This window comes from Trichechus manatus, unplaced genomic scaffold (assembly GCF_000243295.1).
Source record: "Trichechus manatus latirostris isolate Lorelei unplaced genomic scaffold, TriManLat1.0 scaffold00049, whole genome shotgun sequence".
Taxonomy (NCBI): domain Eukaryota; kingdom Metazoa; phylum Chordata; class Mammalia; order Sirenia; family Trichechidae; genus Trichechus; species Trichechus manatus.
The window spans coordinates 7,684,710-7,701,692 of record NW_004443985.1 but is presented as its reverse complement, the minus strand read 5'-3'; the positions used below and the strand labels follow the sequence as shown (position 1 = coordinate 7,701,692).

At 43.7% G+C, this 16,983-nt stretch overlaps 1 protein-coding gene across 1 annotated transcript in view; it reads right to left on the bottom strand.

Annotated features, from left to right (window-relative positions):
• The window catches only part of OSBPL10 (oxysterol binding protein like 10), a 323,121-nt gene that overhangs the window by 81,838 nt on the left and 224,300 nt on the right, over positions 1–16,983 (bottom strand). The window contains exon 4 of the mRNA XM_004377355.3: positions 4,355–4,565. Coding sequence (XP_004377412.1) covers positions 4,355–4,565 — 211 coding nt within the window. The remainder of the gene's footprint in view (positions 1–4,354; positions 4,566–16,983) is intronic.

The following is a 16,983-nucleotide window of genomic DNA, read 5'->3' as shown; positions in this document are numbered from 1 at the left end:
CTAATCCTGTAGATTGTGTCCTGCCTCATTAATATAACTGCCTCTAATCCTGCCTCATTAATATCACAGAGATTAGGATTTACAACACACAGGACAATCACATCAGATCACAAGATGGAGGACAACCACACAATATTGGGAATCATGGCCTAGCCAAGTTGACATACGTTTTGGGGGGACACAATTCAATCTGTAACAGGTGGATTATATGAAGAAGAACACGGCATCAAGACTGGAGGAAGACTCATTAACAAACCTGTAATATGTAGATGACACAACCTTGCTTGCTGAAAGTGAAGAGGACTTGAGGCACTTATTGATGAAAATCAAAGACTACGGCCTTAGGATGGATTACACCTTCAACATAAAGAAAAGAAAAATCCTGACAACTGGACCAATGAGCATCATCATGATAAATGCAGAAAACACTGAAGCTGTCAAGGATTTCGTTTTACTTGGATCCACAATCAACACTCATGGAAGCCGTAGTCAGGAAATCAAATGATGTACTGTCATTGGTCAAATCTGCTACAAAAGAATTCTTTCAAGTGCTGAAAAGCAAATGTGTCACTTTAAGGACTAAGGTGCACCTGACCCAAGCCATGGTATTTTTAATTGCCTCATATGCATGCAAAAGCTGAATGATGAATAAGGAAGACCGAAGAAGCATTGACATCTTTGAATTATGGTGTTGGTGAAGAATACTGAATATACCGTGGACTACCAGAAGAACAAATAAATCTGTCTTGGAAGAAGGACAGCCAGAATCATCCTTAGGCGTGAAGATGGCAAGACTACGTTCCACATACTCTGGATGTGTTATCATGAAGGACCAGTCCCTGGAGAAGGACATCATGCTTGGTAAAGTAGAGGATCAGCAAAAAAGAGGAAGACCCTCAAGATGGATTGACATGGTGGCTGCAACAATGGGGTCAAGCACAGCAACAATTGTGAGGATGGCGCAGGACCGGGCAGTATTTCGTTCTGTTGTATGTAGGGTCACCATGGGTAGGAACCAACTCAATGGCACCTAACAACAACAACATATTAGAGATATCATCGGGGACAGGTCTGTGAACCAAAACTCATAGGTGGGAGGCAGATGAATATGAACACATTTTCAGATGGCTGTCCAGTTGCTGAGAGCGTCTGAAATAAAATGAGCATTAGACAGCAGCATTTATAGCCAAAGGCTCCAAACAATGAAACGCTACAGAAGATGAAATGCTACAAGACTACAAATTAATTTTTGATTCAGAAAAGGGGTGGTAGGGAAAAAACAGTGCGAGGGTCAGAAAGCAAAGAGACTGTAAGCAGGAACAATTGGTATGGGTATTCGGTATGCTGCGGGTATTTGGTATGCTGCGGGTAATCTGGACCTCCTGGCCCATTGAACATTGACACAAAACCCAAACAGGGTTTTACTTTAATCAGATTTTTATTTCCATCAACTCAGCCTGGCTCTCTTTAGACATACCCATTATGTTTTCATCGGTTGGTGTCAGGCTGCTATAGCTATTATCAGCCTCGAGAGCTCCGGGATTTTAAACAAATGCATTCTGCGGCAACATTCTCAGAACCACCATACTCTTAACTCCACTAGCTCGAGATTCGGCAACTCTGTTTTAACTGCAGGCAGCTGAGATGTTTTGGATGCAGGAAGTAATTCTGCTTTTTCCCCCAATGCCCAGCACGGATTTAACAAACACGTGCAAAATGTTTTCAAACTTAAGGGGTTGTGTTACATGGAATGTAACTTTTATAGGGGTTAAGACAAGGAAACAAATTAGCCATTGTGGTACCTTGTGCTCCCCACGTTCTCCAGCTTTTAGGCAGGCTCCTTGGGGGAAAAAACAGCCAGAAGGAAGAGGGATGGGCAAATGGGGATGGGAGAGGGACCACGAAGAAGGTATCACTATATGTGGTACAATGTCAGGGACTCTGCTTGGTCTCCTCCCAAACACTTCTCATGTCAACCTGTCACCACATCTGAAATTCCATCTTCAGTTTTTGTCCCTCCAAAAGCCTGTTGCCCTTGAGTTGATCCCAACTCATGGCAGCCCCACGTGTTACAGAGTAGAACTGTGCTCCACAGGGTTTTCAATGGCGCAGTGGGTAAGAGCTTGGCTGCTAACCAAAAAAAAGGTCAGCAGTTTGAATCCACCAGCTGCTCCTTGGAAACCCTATGGGGCAGTTCTACTCTGTCCTATAGGGTCACTATGAGTTGGAATCCACTCGACAGCAGTGGGTTATGGGAATCTTACAGAATAGATCACCAGGCCTTTCCCCCAGGATGCCTCTGGGTGGATTTGAACTGCCAACCTTTCAGTTAGTAGCTGAGTGCAAACCACCCATGGAAAAACACCAGAGGCTCAATGAAAATCATAAAAAGAAAGTGAAAATTTGCTGGAGACCAGCCCTGAGGAAAGAGTTTTTAGGGGGTTAATTTTAGAAATAAGAAAATGGTCAAGCTCCTATTTACAGTCTAAAGATTCTTGGCATGAGCCTATAAGGCGGCAGAGGCTAGAAGTTATGATACGGGGGAGGGAGACCATGGAGAGCCTTGAAAAGCTCTGAATGTGGGCCCAAATGGGGATCACTGGGATCTGTCCAGATGTGGAAATGTCAAGGAGTCTCATTGGAGTTGCAGCAGCAGAGATTCACATTTCAGACTGAGAAGGAAGAGAAAGGTCAGAAAAGCAGGTTTGGGCGACTTCACTCTGTGCCTGAATGCACACATGTACTCTCCTGGATTGGACCCCACAGCAGAAATCTTGCTGTTGTGGTTGTTATAAGGGACATTAATGGGACAACGGGTGAAATTTAATAAAGTCTGTAGATTCGGAAATAGGACTTCATTCATGTTAACTTATTTTGTTCGTTGCACTTGCATTATATAGGAAAATATCCTTTCTAAGGAAATAAACATTGAAGTATTTTAAAAGTGAAGAGGCATCATGTCTGCAACTTAAGTGGTTAAAAAATTATAATATGCTTATATATAGAGAGAGAAACAATGAAACAAGTATCTTAAAATATTACCATCTGGGGAATCTGGAAGTAAGTATATGGGAATTTTTGATACTATTCTTGCAATTTCTCTGGAAGTCTGAAATTATAGTAAAATAAAATAAATATACCTGCTCTGAGATGTCCCAGTTTGGGGGACCCAGAGCCCACTGGGTGGCCTGCTCTGGATTGAACAAAAACCACCAGCAGAGGAAGGTAGATGTCACAGTGGGAAGCGGGGCCTGTAGCCTGACTCTGCCATTTAGCTCAATGGCCTTGGGCAAATCTTTTAACCTCTCTGCATCTCAGCACCACTTCTGAAGAATGGGCATAATACCATCTACTTTGTGAAGATTTCAGAAAACACTGGTAGGACTGCAGCTCAATAAATGATGTTGAATATTATAAGAAGAAAGCCAAATCACCCCTCACATTCTACTCTGGAAAACCAACCGTAACTTTTAACCTTCAGGGATAGGGAAGGCAAAGGGCGCCTGAAGAAGGCGTGAAATATGAAGACCATCAGTTCTATCCCAGCTGTACTTTTATCACCCACGTTGCCTTCATTTCCTCATGAATTAAGAAATCCCTGGGCAACAAAGCTCGGTGAGGCTTCTGTTAATTATAACACTTAATAATTATATATGACATGGACAACCTCAAGCTATTTTCACCTGTATTACTGAATTTAGTCTTCACTAACATCTTTATGTCTGCTTATTGATTAAACCCTCCTCTAAAAGGGTTGAAACATCTTCAGGGAGTGAATTATGATCTCTAATATATTGATAAAGAACTAGAAATGCTTCTGGTCTGTATTCCACAGAAATCTTCGCAAGGTCCATGACGGACGTACACGAGGACATTCACTGCAGAGAGGTCAGTGGGGCCGAGAGCTGGAAGCAGTGTGGGTGTCCGTCAGCAGAGAGCAGTTGGGTACAACGTGGTGGACTCACACCACAGAGGAGTCTGCACAGTCAGAAGCAATGGATGAGACTCTGCATAGCAATGCATCTTGCAAAGAAAATGCCGAGTGAAAGAAGTAACAAGTGGAATGAGATCTACGATGTGATGCCAGAAAGTCTGAAACAAAGCCCACAGTATTCATGTGAACATGGTCAGTTGAATTCTAATAGGATGTTAAATTTCTGATTTGTAAAAGAAAAAATACATGGCAGAGTGGGGAGGGAGGGAGGGAGGAGTGGATGGCGAGACACTTGGATAAAAGGATAGGTGGATGGATGGTGGATGAATGCATTGATTTAACGGAGGAAGGCAATGGGAAACACACACACACAGATACAGGACTCATTCCAAACACCGACGCGCCCACTGGGAGTCTCACCTGAGGCCCCTGGCTTGTGGCTGGGCTGGCCCACCTGGTGTACACTCTGCTGTAGTAAGTTGAGGCACTCCCCAAGGCAGCTGAGGGTAGCAGCAGAGGTAGCTTTCAGCAGCAGCAGATCCTGGTCCAAGGCAGTGAGAGGGCCAGAACCTGGGAGGGACTCAATGGCGTGCACAAGGTTCTTCTGCTGTCCTTCCACCTGGTTCATCATCTACAAGACGGAAAAGACAGCAATGAAGTGAGAGTCGGAAGTCTTCCTTTCAACAGCCTCAGAACCCAGCACTTAAACCACAGAACTGGATGAAGTCATCACCCACACAAGTGAGGTGAGAGTCAGCTCAGAGGATGTTTAGTGCTCGTTGACCGGATGCAGTCCTGGGTGAAACCTGCCTAGGTAAATCTATCTAAACCACTACCTGCCGATTGCACACATCTACAGCTCAAATCAAGAGAATTTAGGGACCACCAGGATCATCTGGGTGTGTGGTTTTACAGAGCTTCAGAAAATATGTGAATAATAGATACATTAAAGGCAGAAGTCCCTGTGACCACCTTTAAAGTTCTTTTACTATGGAAGGTAATCTGAGACAGTGGGAGTACCAGCGGTTTTGTCCCCAAGCAAAGTTAATCCCTCCCATCCCCTCTGACTCCAATCCTCAACTCTTTCACAGTGCTATTCAAAGTTCAAGAAATGGAAGTGAAATTTGGGGCTGGGATCTGTACCAGCAAGATCCCACTGAAGCCAGCACAGAATCATCCCATCCCCCTCCCAAAAAAATCCCCCAAAATGGAATCTGACTTTCTTAACACTGTATAAGATGTCAGAAAGAAGGCAAAAACAAAAAACCCAGGAATTCTAGACCTAGTCCCGGTCCATGACTTAAGCTAAAACAAACCAAGATAACCATATTTTGGGTCCTGGCTTCCACTCAAAAGTTACAGACAAGCAATAGTCTAATTGCATCTTTACAAATCAAGGAGAAAGGAGCTGGGCCCTAGAAAAGGACTTTAATGGTTATCTTGAGAGGTCTGTCCCCCTCCTGTTTTAAAACTTACCTCATTAAACAAGATGATATACATGAAGTGCTTAGCAAATAAACAGTCACTTTCAGTGAGGAGTGGAGAAGCTACAGAAAGTAAGCTGCCCAGTGTCACAGAGCTGGTTAACATCAGAAACAGATCAAAACCCTGTTCTCTGGCCTCCAGTCCACTGTTCTTCAAGCTCCCCCCACAAAAGCTGTCCTTAACCTGAAGCAACGTCTGTCTGTCTCCTGCTCTGGCACTGTCATCCCTAGAGGATCCTTGTAACCATCATGAGGCTGTCAGCTAGGGAGAAACAGTAATTTAGTGGCCACATTTCTGGACTTGGACACAAAACTCAGTCCATGCTCGGCCTTGTTTTTCTATTTCCTTTTGTAAACAAATACCTTCTGTGTTTTTTTTTTCAATCGTGCTGTGTAGCTGTCTGCTTAAAAATAAAACGTTCGTCCATTGCAACTCTACTTACCAAAATGGGTGCCCTTACTCCAGAAAGGTTTACAAAATCACCGTTAACAGATGTGTTGCACAGACATGGTTTGGAGAGTTCTCACCTTCACAGACACACCCATCATTTGACCATCCAGGTTGTTTTTCGAAGACTACAGAGGTTACACCTAGCCATTTCAACTCCTAAAATGATGCCTGGTGTACAACGGGATATCGATAAATACTCATTTCTCCTTCACATCTTTGCTTAAAAGTTACCTTTGCAACAAAATTTCCCGAACCACCTAATTGACAATTGCATCCCCAGTCAATCCCTAGCATCCCAATTCTCCTTATCAACTTTGTCTTTCTCCATAGCACTTACCACCTTCCGAACCACCTCGTAATTTCGTTATTATGCTCATTTATGCTAGTGTGTAAGCTGCACGAGGGCAGAATCTTCCCGTTTTCACTGACTTACCCCCAGTACAGTGAATACCTGCTGAATGAATGAATTAACCCCCAGAATCACTCTTCTTCCACTGAAAGTGCAAGAGAACCCATTTATGACACAAAATTCTGCAGAAACCATTCTGCCCGAATAGATTATTACTTTATTAGCATAATACAGCTGGAGGTTTAGTAAAGGGGCAAGCTTCCATGATCGGTTTAGGTTTACCAAGAAACGCAGTCAACTGGTTAAGTTTAACTTCAAGCAAAACAAAGCTCCCATACACTCTTTGACAGTCAACTCTAAGTACAGCTACTAACAGAAAAAAGAGGATTTCAAGCTATTTGTAGTAGTCAGCACTTCTGTAAATTCCTACCATAAAATCCTGCCTTACAGAAACGATGCACTGAATGAGAGAAGGAAATCTAATGACGAAAAGTATAATACATCATGTTTTTTACAATTATGGATGATGCTGTAACACTTAACAAAAAGGTGAATAAAATCAAGCCATTAACTATACGGAACATATTTGTTTTTAATTCAACAAGAGAACTAACTGTACTCCATTTATATAGTATAGGATAAATACTTGTTATTCGAAAGCATAAAATACTCTGGAAATCTTCGGTAATTAAAAACACAAAATGGCCTTACAGAATCTTCCACTCTTACGAGAGAGGTACGTGCCCAGAGATGGAATCCATACGTCTGCTCTTTGAAAAGAATTCAACAGTATTTATTGTGAGCCTATTGCCAGCACGTGAGACAGAACTGCTTTTTAGAGGGGACACTTAGAAATGGAAGTGGGGTGGATCTGGCACACAATGACTGGGGGGGGCTGCTGGCACGTGGGGGCAGCGGTTGTTGTTGTCAGCTGTCACTGAGCTGATCCCTGACTCATGGCAACCCCATGTGTTACAGAGTAGAACAGCTCCATAGGGTTTTCTAGGCTATAATTGTTTTCTCCTTTTTATCTTGTCGTTGTTGTTCAGAATATACACAGTAAAACACACACCAATCCAACAGTTCCTACGTGTACGATTCAGTGACATTGATTACATCCTTCGAGTTGTGCAACCATTCTCATCTTCCTTTCTTCTGAGTTGTTCCTCCCCATTAACATAAACTCACTGCCCCCTAAGGTTTCTATCTGATCTTTTGAGTTGCTGTTGTCAATTTAATCCCATATAGATAGATCTTAAAAGAGCATAAGGAGCCCTGGTGGTACAGTGGTTAAAGCGATCAACTGCTAACCAAAAGCTGGGTGGTTCGAAAATAGCAGCGGTTCTGAGGGAGAAAGATGTGGCCGTCTGCTTCCGTAGATGTTTACAGCCTTGGAAATCCTAGGGGTCGCTATGAGTCAGAACCAACTCGAAGCCAGTGAGTTTGGTTTTTTGGGTTTAAAAGAGCATAATGCACAAGGCAGACACATTCTTTACTAGTTAAGCTAAACTACTGTTTGTTTGCCAATTCAACTTTTTACAGGTGTACAACTTATTGACAGCAATTACAATAATCGGCTGTGCAACCCTACCCTTAATCAATGTGATTGTTCCATTACCGTTAACCCTCCCCTCTTCCTTCTCCCTCCAGCCCCTGGCAACCACTAATAAATTTTGTTCTCTACACATTTGCCTTTTCTTGTCTTTTTATATAAGTGAGGTCATACAATATTTGTCCTTTTGTGATTGACTTATTCCACTCAGTATAATGTCTTCTAGCTCCATCCATATTGTAGCAGGTATCAAGACTTAATTTCTCCTACTGGTTGAATAGCATTCCATTGTATGTATGCGTGTACCCCCATTTTGTTTATCTATTCATCTGTCGATAGGCATTTAGATTGCTTCCACATTTTGGCAACTGTGAATAGTGCTGCAGTGAACATTGGTGCACACGTCTCTGTTTGAGCCTCTGCTTTCAAGCCTTTGGGGTATACACCTAGGAGTGGAATTGCTGGATCATATGGTAGTTTTTTAGTGTTTTGAGGAATCACCGCACTGTTTTCCACAACAGCCATACCATTTTGAATTTCCATCAGCAACGAGTAAAACTTCCAATCTCCCCACATCTTCAGCAACATTTATTATTTTCTGGGTTTTTTTTTTTTTTAATCTTAGTCATCCTAGTGGGAGTGAAATGGTATCTCATGGTGGTTTTGATTTGCATCTCTCTGATGGCTAATGACGTTGAACATCTTTTTATGTATTTGGTGGTCGTGTGAATGTCCTCTTTGGTGAAATGTTTATTCAAGTCCTTTGCCCATTTTATGATTGGGTTGTCTTTTTGTTATGTTGTCAAAGTTTTATATATATTTTGGTTGTTAGATTCTTATAGGACACATGGTTTCTGAAGATATTCTTATTGTTTGGTTTTAAGAACACTTTAGGGGCTATTTTTGGTTTAAGGTTTAAAAATTAAGAGGGCAATAGTTTCAGGGGTTCATCCAGCCTCCATGGTTCCCAAAAATCTGGATTCCATGAAAATCTGAAATTCTGTTCTACATCTTCCCTCTTTTGATCAGGATTCTTCTACAGAATCTTTGATCAAAATGTTCAGTAATGGTAGTCAGGTACCATCCAGTTCTTCTGGTCTCATGGCAGAGGCAGTTGTTCATGGAGGCAATCAGCCACTCATTCCATATCCTCCCATGCCTGACTCTCCTTCTCTGTTGCTCCAGGCAAATAGAGACTAATTGTTTTGTGTTGGATGGCCACTGGCAAGCTTTTAAGAGCCCAGGCACTAAGCAACGAACTAGGAGACAGAACAGAAGCACTAAACACATTATTAGGCCAATTAACTGGGCTGTCTCACGAAACCATGACCCTAAACCTCCAAACCAAGAAACCGAGTCCCGTAAGGTGTTCGGCTGCACACAGCAGCCTCAGCAGCTACTCTTTTGTCGTGGTTATTCACCATCATAAATGTATCACACAACTTCTGCCAATTCAACCTTCTACAGGTGTACAACTTACCTACTGACAGCAAATACAGTGATCAGCTGTGTAACCCTACACTTAATGAACGCAATTTTTCCATCATCATAAACCAAAACTCAGTACTCTGTATGCAATAACCGCCCCCCCTTTTCCCCTCCCTCCCACCCACAGTAGCCACTAATAAACTCTGGTCTCTAAACATTTGCCTTTTCTTGTCTTTTTATGTAAGAGACGTCATACAGTATTTGTCCTTTTGTGACTGACATTTCACTTAGCGTAATGTTGGCTGTAATCTTTATGAAAGCAGCTTGCCAGGCCTTTCTTCCGTGAAGTCGTTGAGTGTGTTCAAATTACAACCTTTAGGTTAGCAGCCAACTGCAAACGACTTGTGCTACCCACACGCCTGGGTAGAGACTAAAGGCAAAACAAAAACACGCCAAACCCACTGCTGTCTATTCCACCTCATAGCGACCCTACAGGACAGAGCAGAACTGTCCCCATAGGGTTTCCAAGGCTGTAAATCTTTTTAGAGGCAGATCACCAGGGCTTTCTCCCATGGAGCAGCTGGTGGGTTCAAACCGCTGGCCTTCCGGTTGGCAACTGAATGCTTAACCATTATGCCACCAGGGCTCCTTGGGTAGGGCGCTAGGAATGTTAAATTCCTTGCAAGTCAGGGCACGGTCCCATAGAACAAAGAACTTTCTGGCTCAAAATGACAATCGCACCCCCTTGGGTGACCCTGGGCTAGAACATTTCAATCACCAGGTACCTCGTGGGTTTTCATATTTCTTGGTAAAACTGAGCACTAAAATATAAGACAAACCTAGCACAGTGCTTGGCACATAGCAGACACCTCATCGAGACTTACTTTCTCCCGTTTTTCCATGTGATGCAAAACACAACTCTAGTCTTTAATGATGCAATCAGTGCCAATCTGCACTTTACGTTCACTTAATTAGGTGCAAAAGAAATTGAGTGAGCTCTGAAAGAAATGCAGGCTTCCTACCCTTGCTGCTGCGTATCACAGTTATTAGTCCTCAAACATTTGCTGAGACGAAGAGGCACTGATAAAGAGTCTTAATCAGACCTGGAAGAAAACGTTTCAGCTATTTCCATGTGTCTATACTTTTAATCATAGTTGTACTGCATTGGGCAAATCTGCTGCGAAACAGTTCTTGAAAGTGTTAAAAAGCAAAGATGTCACCTTGAGGACTAAGGTGCACCTGATCCAAGCCACAGTGTTTTCAATGACCTCATATGCAGGTGAAAGCTGGACAACGAATAAGGAAGACTGAAGAAGAATTGACACCTTTGAATTGAGGTGCTGGCAAACACTATTGAATATACCATGGACCGCCAGAAGAACGAACCAATCTGTCTTGGAAGAAGTACAACCAGAATGCTCCTTAGCAGCAAGAATGGTGAGACTTCGTCTCACGTACTTTGGACACGTCATCAGGAGGGATCAGTCCTTGGAGAAGGACATCATGCTTGGTAAAGCACAGGGTCAGGAAAAAGAGGAAGGCCCTCTGGGAGATGGACTGACGCGGTGGCTGCAACAATGGGCTCAAGCATAACAACAATTGTGAGGATGGCGCAGGACCAGGCAGTGTTTCGTTCTGTTGTACACAGGATCGCTATCAGTCAGAGTAAACTTGACGGCACCTAACAACAAATATTTTTAATTAAGGGCGTATATGAGAAGATGAATGTGGTACTGAAAGGCTATATGCACCAAAAAACAGCAAGAGCAAATCTTAAAGCAGCCCCTTCACCTCCCCTCCCCTTCCAGGTTCCTAAAGGCTTATCAACTAAAGGGCAAAATCAACTCAAGAGCAAAGCATAACCATCCGTGAGCGCACCTACCACTGCCAGCCCTTAAAAACACGTCGAATCACTCACTTTAATTACATAAGTTTCAAACCAGAGCCCTAGACACGTCTTCCGAGGCACATCAACATTCATCATCTGTGGTGTTTAAAAACAAAACAAAAAAATGCACAAATTTCATTTCTTTCTGGTGTTCGGCTTCCACAGTCGGGGGCCTTGCCATCTTTTAAAGCAGATACAAAAATGGGGTCCCAAATTAAATTTCGGAGATCCGCCCCTCAAAAATGTCAACTCTGGGGTAATGAAACAGACTAAATGTGGGTCAAACGGGACTGAACAGATGAGCAAACCAGCTTCCCAGGGAGCAAATTCTACGGCCTGATTCCCACGGCACAAACAACGGCACATCTGTTACAAAACGAAGTCACAGGAGTTTAATGCTAATAGGATCAGTGGTTGCTGAAAATGAAAGACCAGAGTGAGTGAAGCCTGAACCCAAGATGTAAACACCAAAACCCAGTGACATCCAGCTGAACAAGTCTGTTGTTGTTGGGTGCCACAGAGTCGGCTCCAACTCATAGTGACCCTATGTACAACAGAACGAAACACTGCCTGGTCCTGTGCCATCCTCACAATCATTACTATGTTTGAGCCCAGTGTTACAGCCACAGTGTCAATCCACCTTGTTGAGGGTCTTCCTCTCTTTCGTTGACCCTCTACTTTACCAAGCATGATATCCTTCTCCAGGGACTGGTCCCTCCTGATAACATGTCCAAAGTATGTGACATGAAGTCTCACCATCCTCCCTTGTAAGGAACATTCTGGCTGTACTTCTTCCAAGACAGGCTAAACAGGGAACTGAAGGGGGCAGCAAGGGGAGAGGGGTCTCGTTTATCTTGACTGCTCTGACTTTTCTGAGCTGCAAACCATGGCTCAGGTTTTAGAAGCACCCGAAGGTCCCAGTCCTGACAGGTAAAGTGTCAACAGATACTAGCTCAGTCACTCATCCATTACTAATCAAAGGGATCAGCGTGAAGCACTTCCTGACCACAGATTTCTTATCCTAAAGTAATCAAGGCTGCTTGTCTTGGCTGGCAGAGCCTCCCAGGCTCACTGGTTCACCAGTGCCTTCAGTAACTCAATCCATCTTGCTTGGAAGTGGACAGAACAATTAGATGCCAAGCTCAAGGTGGCCTGGGTTGAGCATTTCTCCTCAGTCTGGTGGAATTCCTGAGCCCCTTCTAAGAATCCCCTCTGGGGCAAGGGGGGTCAGTCCCTGGCTAACTGTAACATTTGTCCACTCAAGTCAAAAGTTTCACCCAGGCTTAAAAGCCACGCATCGAGGATCTTTAAAACCAAAATCATCTACACACACACCATAGAGCTTACTATCTCCACTAACAGGACTTTACCATTCACTACCTGCTTTAGCATTATTTTAATATTCCTGGAGATTCCTCCCAAGAAATTGTTTGGCTGTTCATTATAGGAACTTCCCCAAGGACCCATTGACTCTTTAATGGAAATCATTAACAGACAATTTACACCATTAAGATTCATGGAATTCCTTGCCTCAAAATCCTTGACTTGTTTCCAGCGATCCTGGACTGTTGTACTGTGATTCTTACCTAATCCTAATCAAGTCCTTCCATCATAAACCAAACTTCTAATTCTCAATAAATGCAGACCTTGCCCTTCCCACTCAGAGACATGGCCAACACTCCACAGAGGTGGTGTTCTCCCTTACACCAATGAAGAATAAACTCAGTGTTGTCTTATTAACAGGTTGTGTTGTTGATATTTGGGAAGCCAGCATTCAAATCTCCAATGTCTTTCCCCAAATTTCTGAGTTTTGGTGCTCAGTAAGTCCTACCTGAACAATTTCATCTCCCAGTGTGCTACTGACTTTCCTATCTGACATCCAATCTTCCTCCTGTATTTTCTGGGCTATGCCTCTGGTCCTACCTCCGGGTGCGACATTTACCTTGAATGCTAACTTACAAGAGTTCTTAAGGCAGGGTCCTGTGACCCTCTGGGACATCACGCCCTGTCACCAAACACACCACTGTGTAGGCCAGTCGTAAAAATCTCATGACTTCCAAATCTCTCTCAGGGCTTCTTAAGTAAATGGAGAAGGAATATCCTATCTAGTGTCCAGGTTTTCAAAACCCGTGGAAGTCACATTTCTCTGTCGGGTTAAAAGACTGAAACAGGCAATAAGGGAGAAGAATGAGCAGGAGGAAATGGGGTCCATCTCCAAGGTGGGGAAGCTACTGGCTATAAAGGTGAGGTTACAATGAGGAGGAGTACAGTCAGAAGACATGGAAGAGAATGGAAAGATCAATACAAGGAGCGTAGTAAACTCTCTTTACACCAAAGGAAACACCAAGAAAGGGTGTTATGGATTGAATTGTATCCCCTCAAATATGTGCTGGAATCCGAACCCCTATACCTGTGGATGTAATCCCATTTGGAAATAGGATTTTCTGTTATGTGAATGAGGCCATATCAGTGTAGGGGGCCATCCTAAACCGAATCACTTCTGAGTTAGGAAAGGAGCAGATCAGACACAGGAGCAAGCACAAACAGGAGAGAGGCGCCACGTGAGGATCACTAAGGAACCGAAGAACATGGGGGCTACAGGAACCGCGACAAGGATCTTCCCCTTTTCCTCCAGAGCTGAAAGACAGAGAACCTCCCCCAGAGAACCTTCTAGCCTCCTGAACTGTGAGAAAATAAAATTTCTGTTCTTTAAAAAGCCACTCACTTGTAGTATTTGTTCTGTAAGAGGCTGCACAGGCCCGGCTCACTATTATTGACTCCCCATTGCTAACCGCCACATTGTCTCAGGATCTTGTCTTTCCCCCAGGTTCCAATCTCTACAAAAGGTTTAAGATGAACCAATGTTCCTCTTTGGAGGGTAGAAAACAAGTGATAATGATCTAGGGATGAAAAACTGAACAAAGCACCCATCTTGTGACAGGAAAAACCAGGATGTCGCCAGATAATGCCCGAGAAGGTCACCAAAAACCCCCAAGAATACCAGTCGAAGATTAACTCATCTGAGACATGACCACCTTAAGGGGAAACTAACACAAACTTCTAAGACTCCTAATCCTGTCCCTATAAAAGCCGTCAGCCGATCCCCAGCGGGGGAGATGGGTTTTTTGGAGGAATCTATTCCCCTCTGTCTCCTATACATCGATATATGATAAAACTCTTGCTGCTCACCTCACCCGTCTCAGAATTGGCTATTGCGGCAGGCGGCTCCAATCCGTGTTACTGCGGTAACAGTTACACCAGCAGTGAGAAACCAAGACAAAAGGTAAAAAAAATAAAGAAAAGAAAAGGAAGTAACTCAAAGAAATTGATCATGAGACGGTCTTCAATGACCAAACAGCAGGATCAGCAAACTTTTCATAAAGGGCCAGAGAGTATGTGTTTTAGGATTTGTGGGCCATTTGGTCTCTCCCACAACTATTTAACCCTGCCAACTGTAGCTCAAAAGCAGCACAGACAATGTGTAAACAAATGGCATGGCTGTGTTTTAATAAAACTTTACCTACAAAACAGGCGACCGAATTTGTAACCGCTTGTTGAATCATGTTGATGATTGCGTTAAAAATCCTGGTCAGATTAACTCCAACATCTACGTCATCTTGCGTTTGGCATCAGTCAATTGTCTATTTTTTCTCATCAATTTGTGATTTTCCTGGCTCTTGGTACGACACGTAATTTTCTACTGTATTCTGGACATTTGGCTATAACATTAGGAGACTCTTATTTTAGTGGGCAGTCACCTTTTTAGGTTTCAAACATAGGCCCTAGAATACTTTTACGAGCTGTGCTTCCAATGACAATTTTCAGAGTCTTTGTGGTGCTATTTTGGTTTGTTTGGTTTATCTACCACGTCTGGGGTTCCCACTGGTCCCTGTTGGTGCTGCCTGAGGGGACAGAAGGAACTTTCCCAGGCCTGCCGACCAGTGCTTCTAGGTGGGGAAAGAGGGACCAGCCTGGGGAGACAGGTGCTTGTGTGACAGGGTCCCCCTTGCCACTGCCCGTGCCCGAGCTGCCCAGTGTCTCTGGATGGGGGAGGGGAGTCTCAAGCCAGAAGTCATATTTATGCTGCAGGGCATGAGGAGTCTGCTTTCCGTTCAAAAGTGAGAAGTGCAGACACCCTATTTTCATTTCCAAGTTGAAGACTAACTGGCCATTTAGCAGTTACGAGATCTAACCAGCCAGCTGGAAGCTGCTGAGCACTTTCCATTAATCCTTCAGTAAGAGAATCTACTCTTCCATGCTGAAGGCTGACAGGAGAACAGCAGTCATCATTCCTAGCTTCCTCCTCCTACTTCCTGGATACGTGTCCACTTTGCCTTTGGATTTCAAGGGGCCCGGCCGACTGTGAGCAGAGGACTGAAGCCATGGCCACCCCCATCCTTGGGGGGCAGGACAGATGAACGGGATTGGGAAGTTCAGCAATGACACTTGGCCTTCATTGGAGGAGGATAGAGATGCAAGAGAAGAGTGAGCGAAAGGACAGCCCAGAGATGTGGGACATCTGCAGCTCTAGTTTCTTGGTGGTTTCAGTATGAGGGTATTGACCATTGTCACAAAGCTTCAGCAAAGTTTATAGACGGCCCGAGAGTCTCTAGGGCAAATGGTAAAAGCAAAATTCTAAACTGCACACATCGCTCAAAGATACTTTCTGAAAATATGGGGATGAGCCCTCTTAATTATTTGTAATTCTTAACAAACTGATTCCTTTCCATCATTTCTTCACCTTAGGCCTTTCTCCAACCATCTCCTCACCTCCTCCAATAACAGCCCCACACTGCACAAATACAAAATGCAAATTTTATATTTCCAAACTCTGACAAAGTAAATCCATGCTGAAATGGTAAGGGAAGTGCGATCCCAGCATTCCCCACAGAAAGACTCTCACCACCCCATCATGTTCTGTTTCATTTGGCAGGTAGGGAACAGCAGCCCAGAGAGGCCTGGTGAGCTTGCCCAAGACACACAGCTCCAGGTGTAGTGGTAAAGCAGGACCGGCCCTCAACCCTCCCTCCCCAGTTCAGCGCCCTTTCTATGAGAAGACACGATCCTGTGTAAATCCTCTTCTTAGACAGACACCTTGACATGTTCTGGAAGCAAAATGCTACCCCCTACCTCAGAAAACAACTCCAGTAGATCTTTCCACCATTCCTCACCCCACCCTTCTCACCCCCTGGGAACAGTTGGCTTTTTTATTTTTATCTGACTACAAAAGACCAGGCTCGCTCCATCACCAACCACCCTGACAAAATCAGACAGTAAAAGCAATTATAAAGAAGGCAGTACAAATTACTTGCAAACCCACTTCCTAAAGATAAGCACTGCTAACTTTCTGGTACATAGTACTCTCTTCTATTTATACACATATACGGGAGGTGGGCACCTGTGCCCTTGGGAAGCAGGACAGATTGATGTGGTCTTTGCGCTCAGCAATGATACTTGGTCTTTACTATACGCGATGGGAGAAAGAAAGAAGGAAGAGTGGTTAAAAGGCCAATCCAGAGATACAGGACGTCTGAAGTCTGCTCTGATCTCTTGGTAGTTTAAATATGCGTGTGCTGACCGTTATCACAAAGTTTCACTGCAGTTTATAGATGAGCCCACATTGTCTAGGGCAATTTAAAAAGGATCATTCCTTATAGACAATTTTGCAACCATTTATAACTTAGAATGCATGGAGATAGCTTCGAAATAATCCAGTGGAATGTGGGGAAGTATAAGACCAAACCAAACCACGGTAAAAGCAAAATTCTAAGCTGCACACATCACTCAGACACTTTCTGAAGATATGGGGACGAGCCCTCTTAATTATTTGTAATTCTTAACAAACTGATTCCTTTCCATCATTTCTTCACCTTAGGCCTTTCTCCAACCATCTCCTC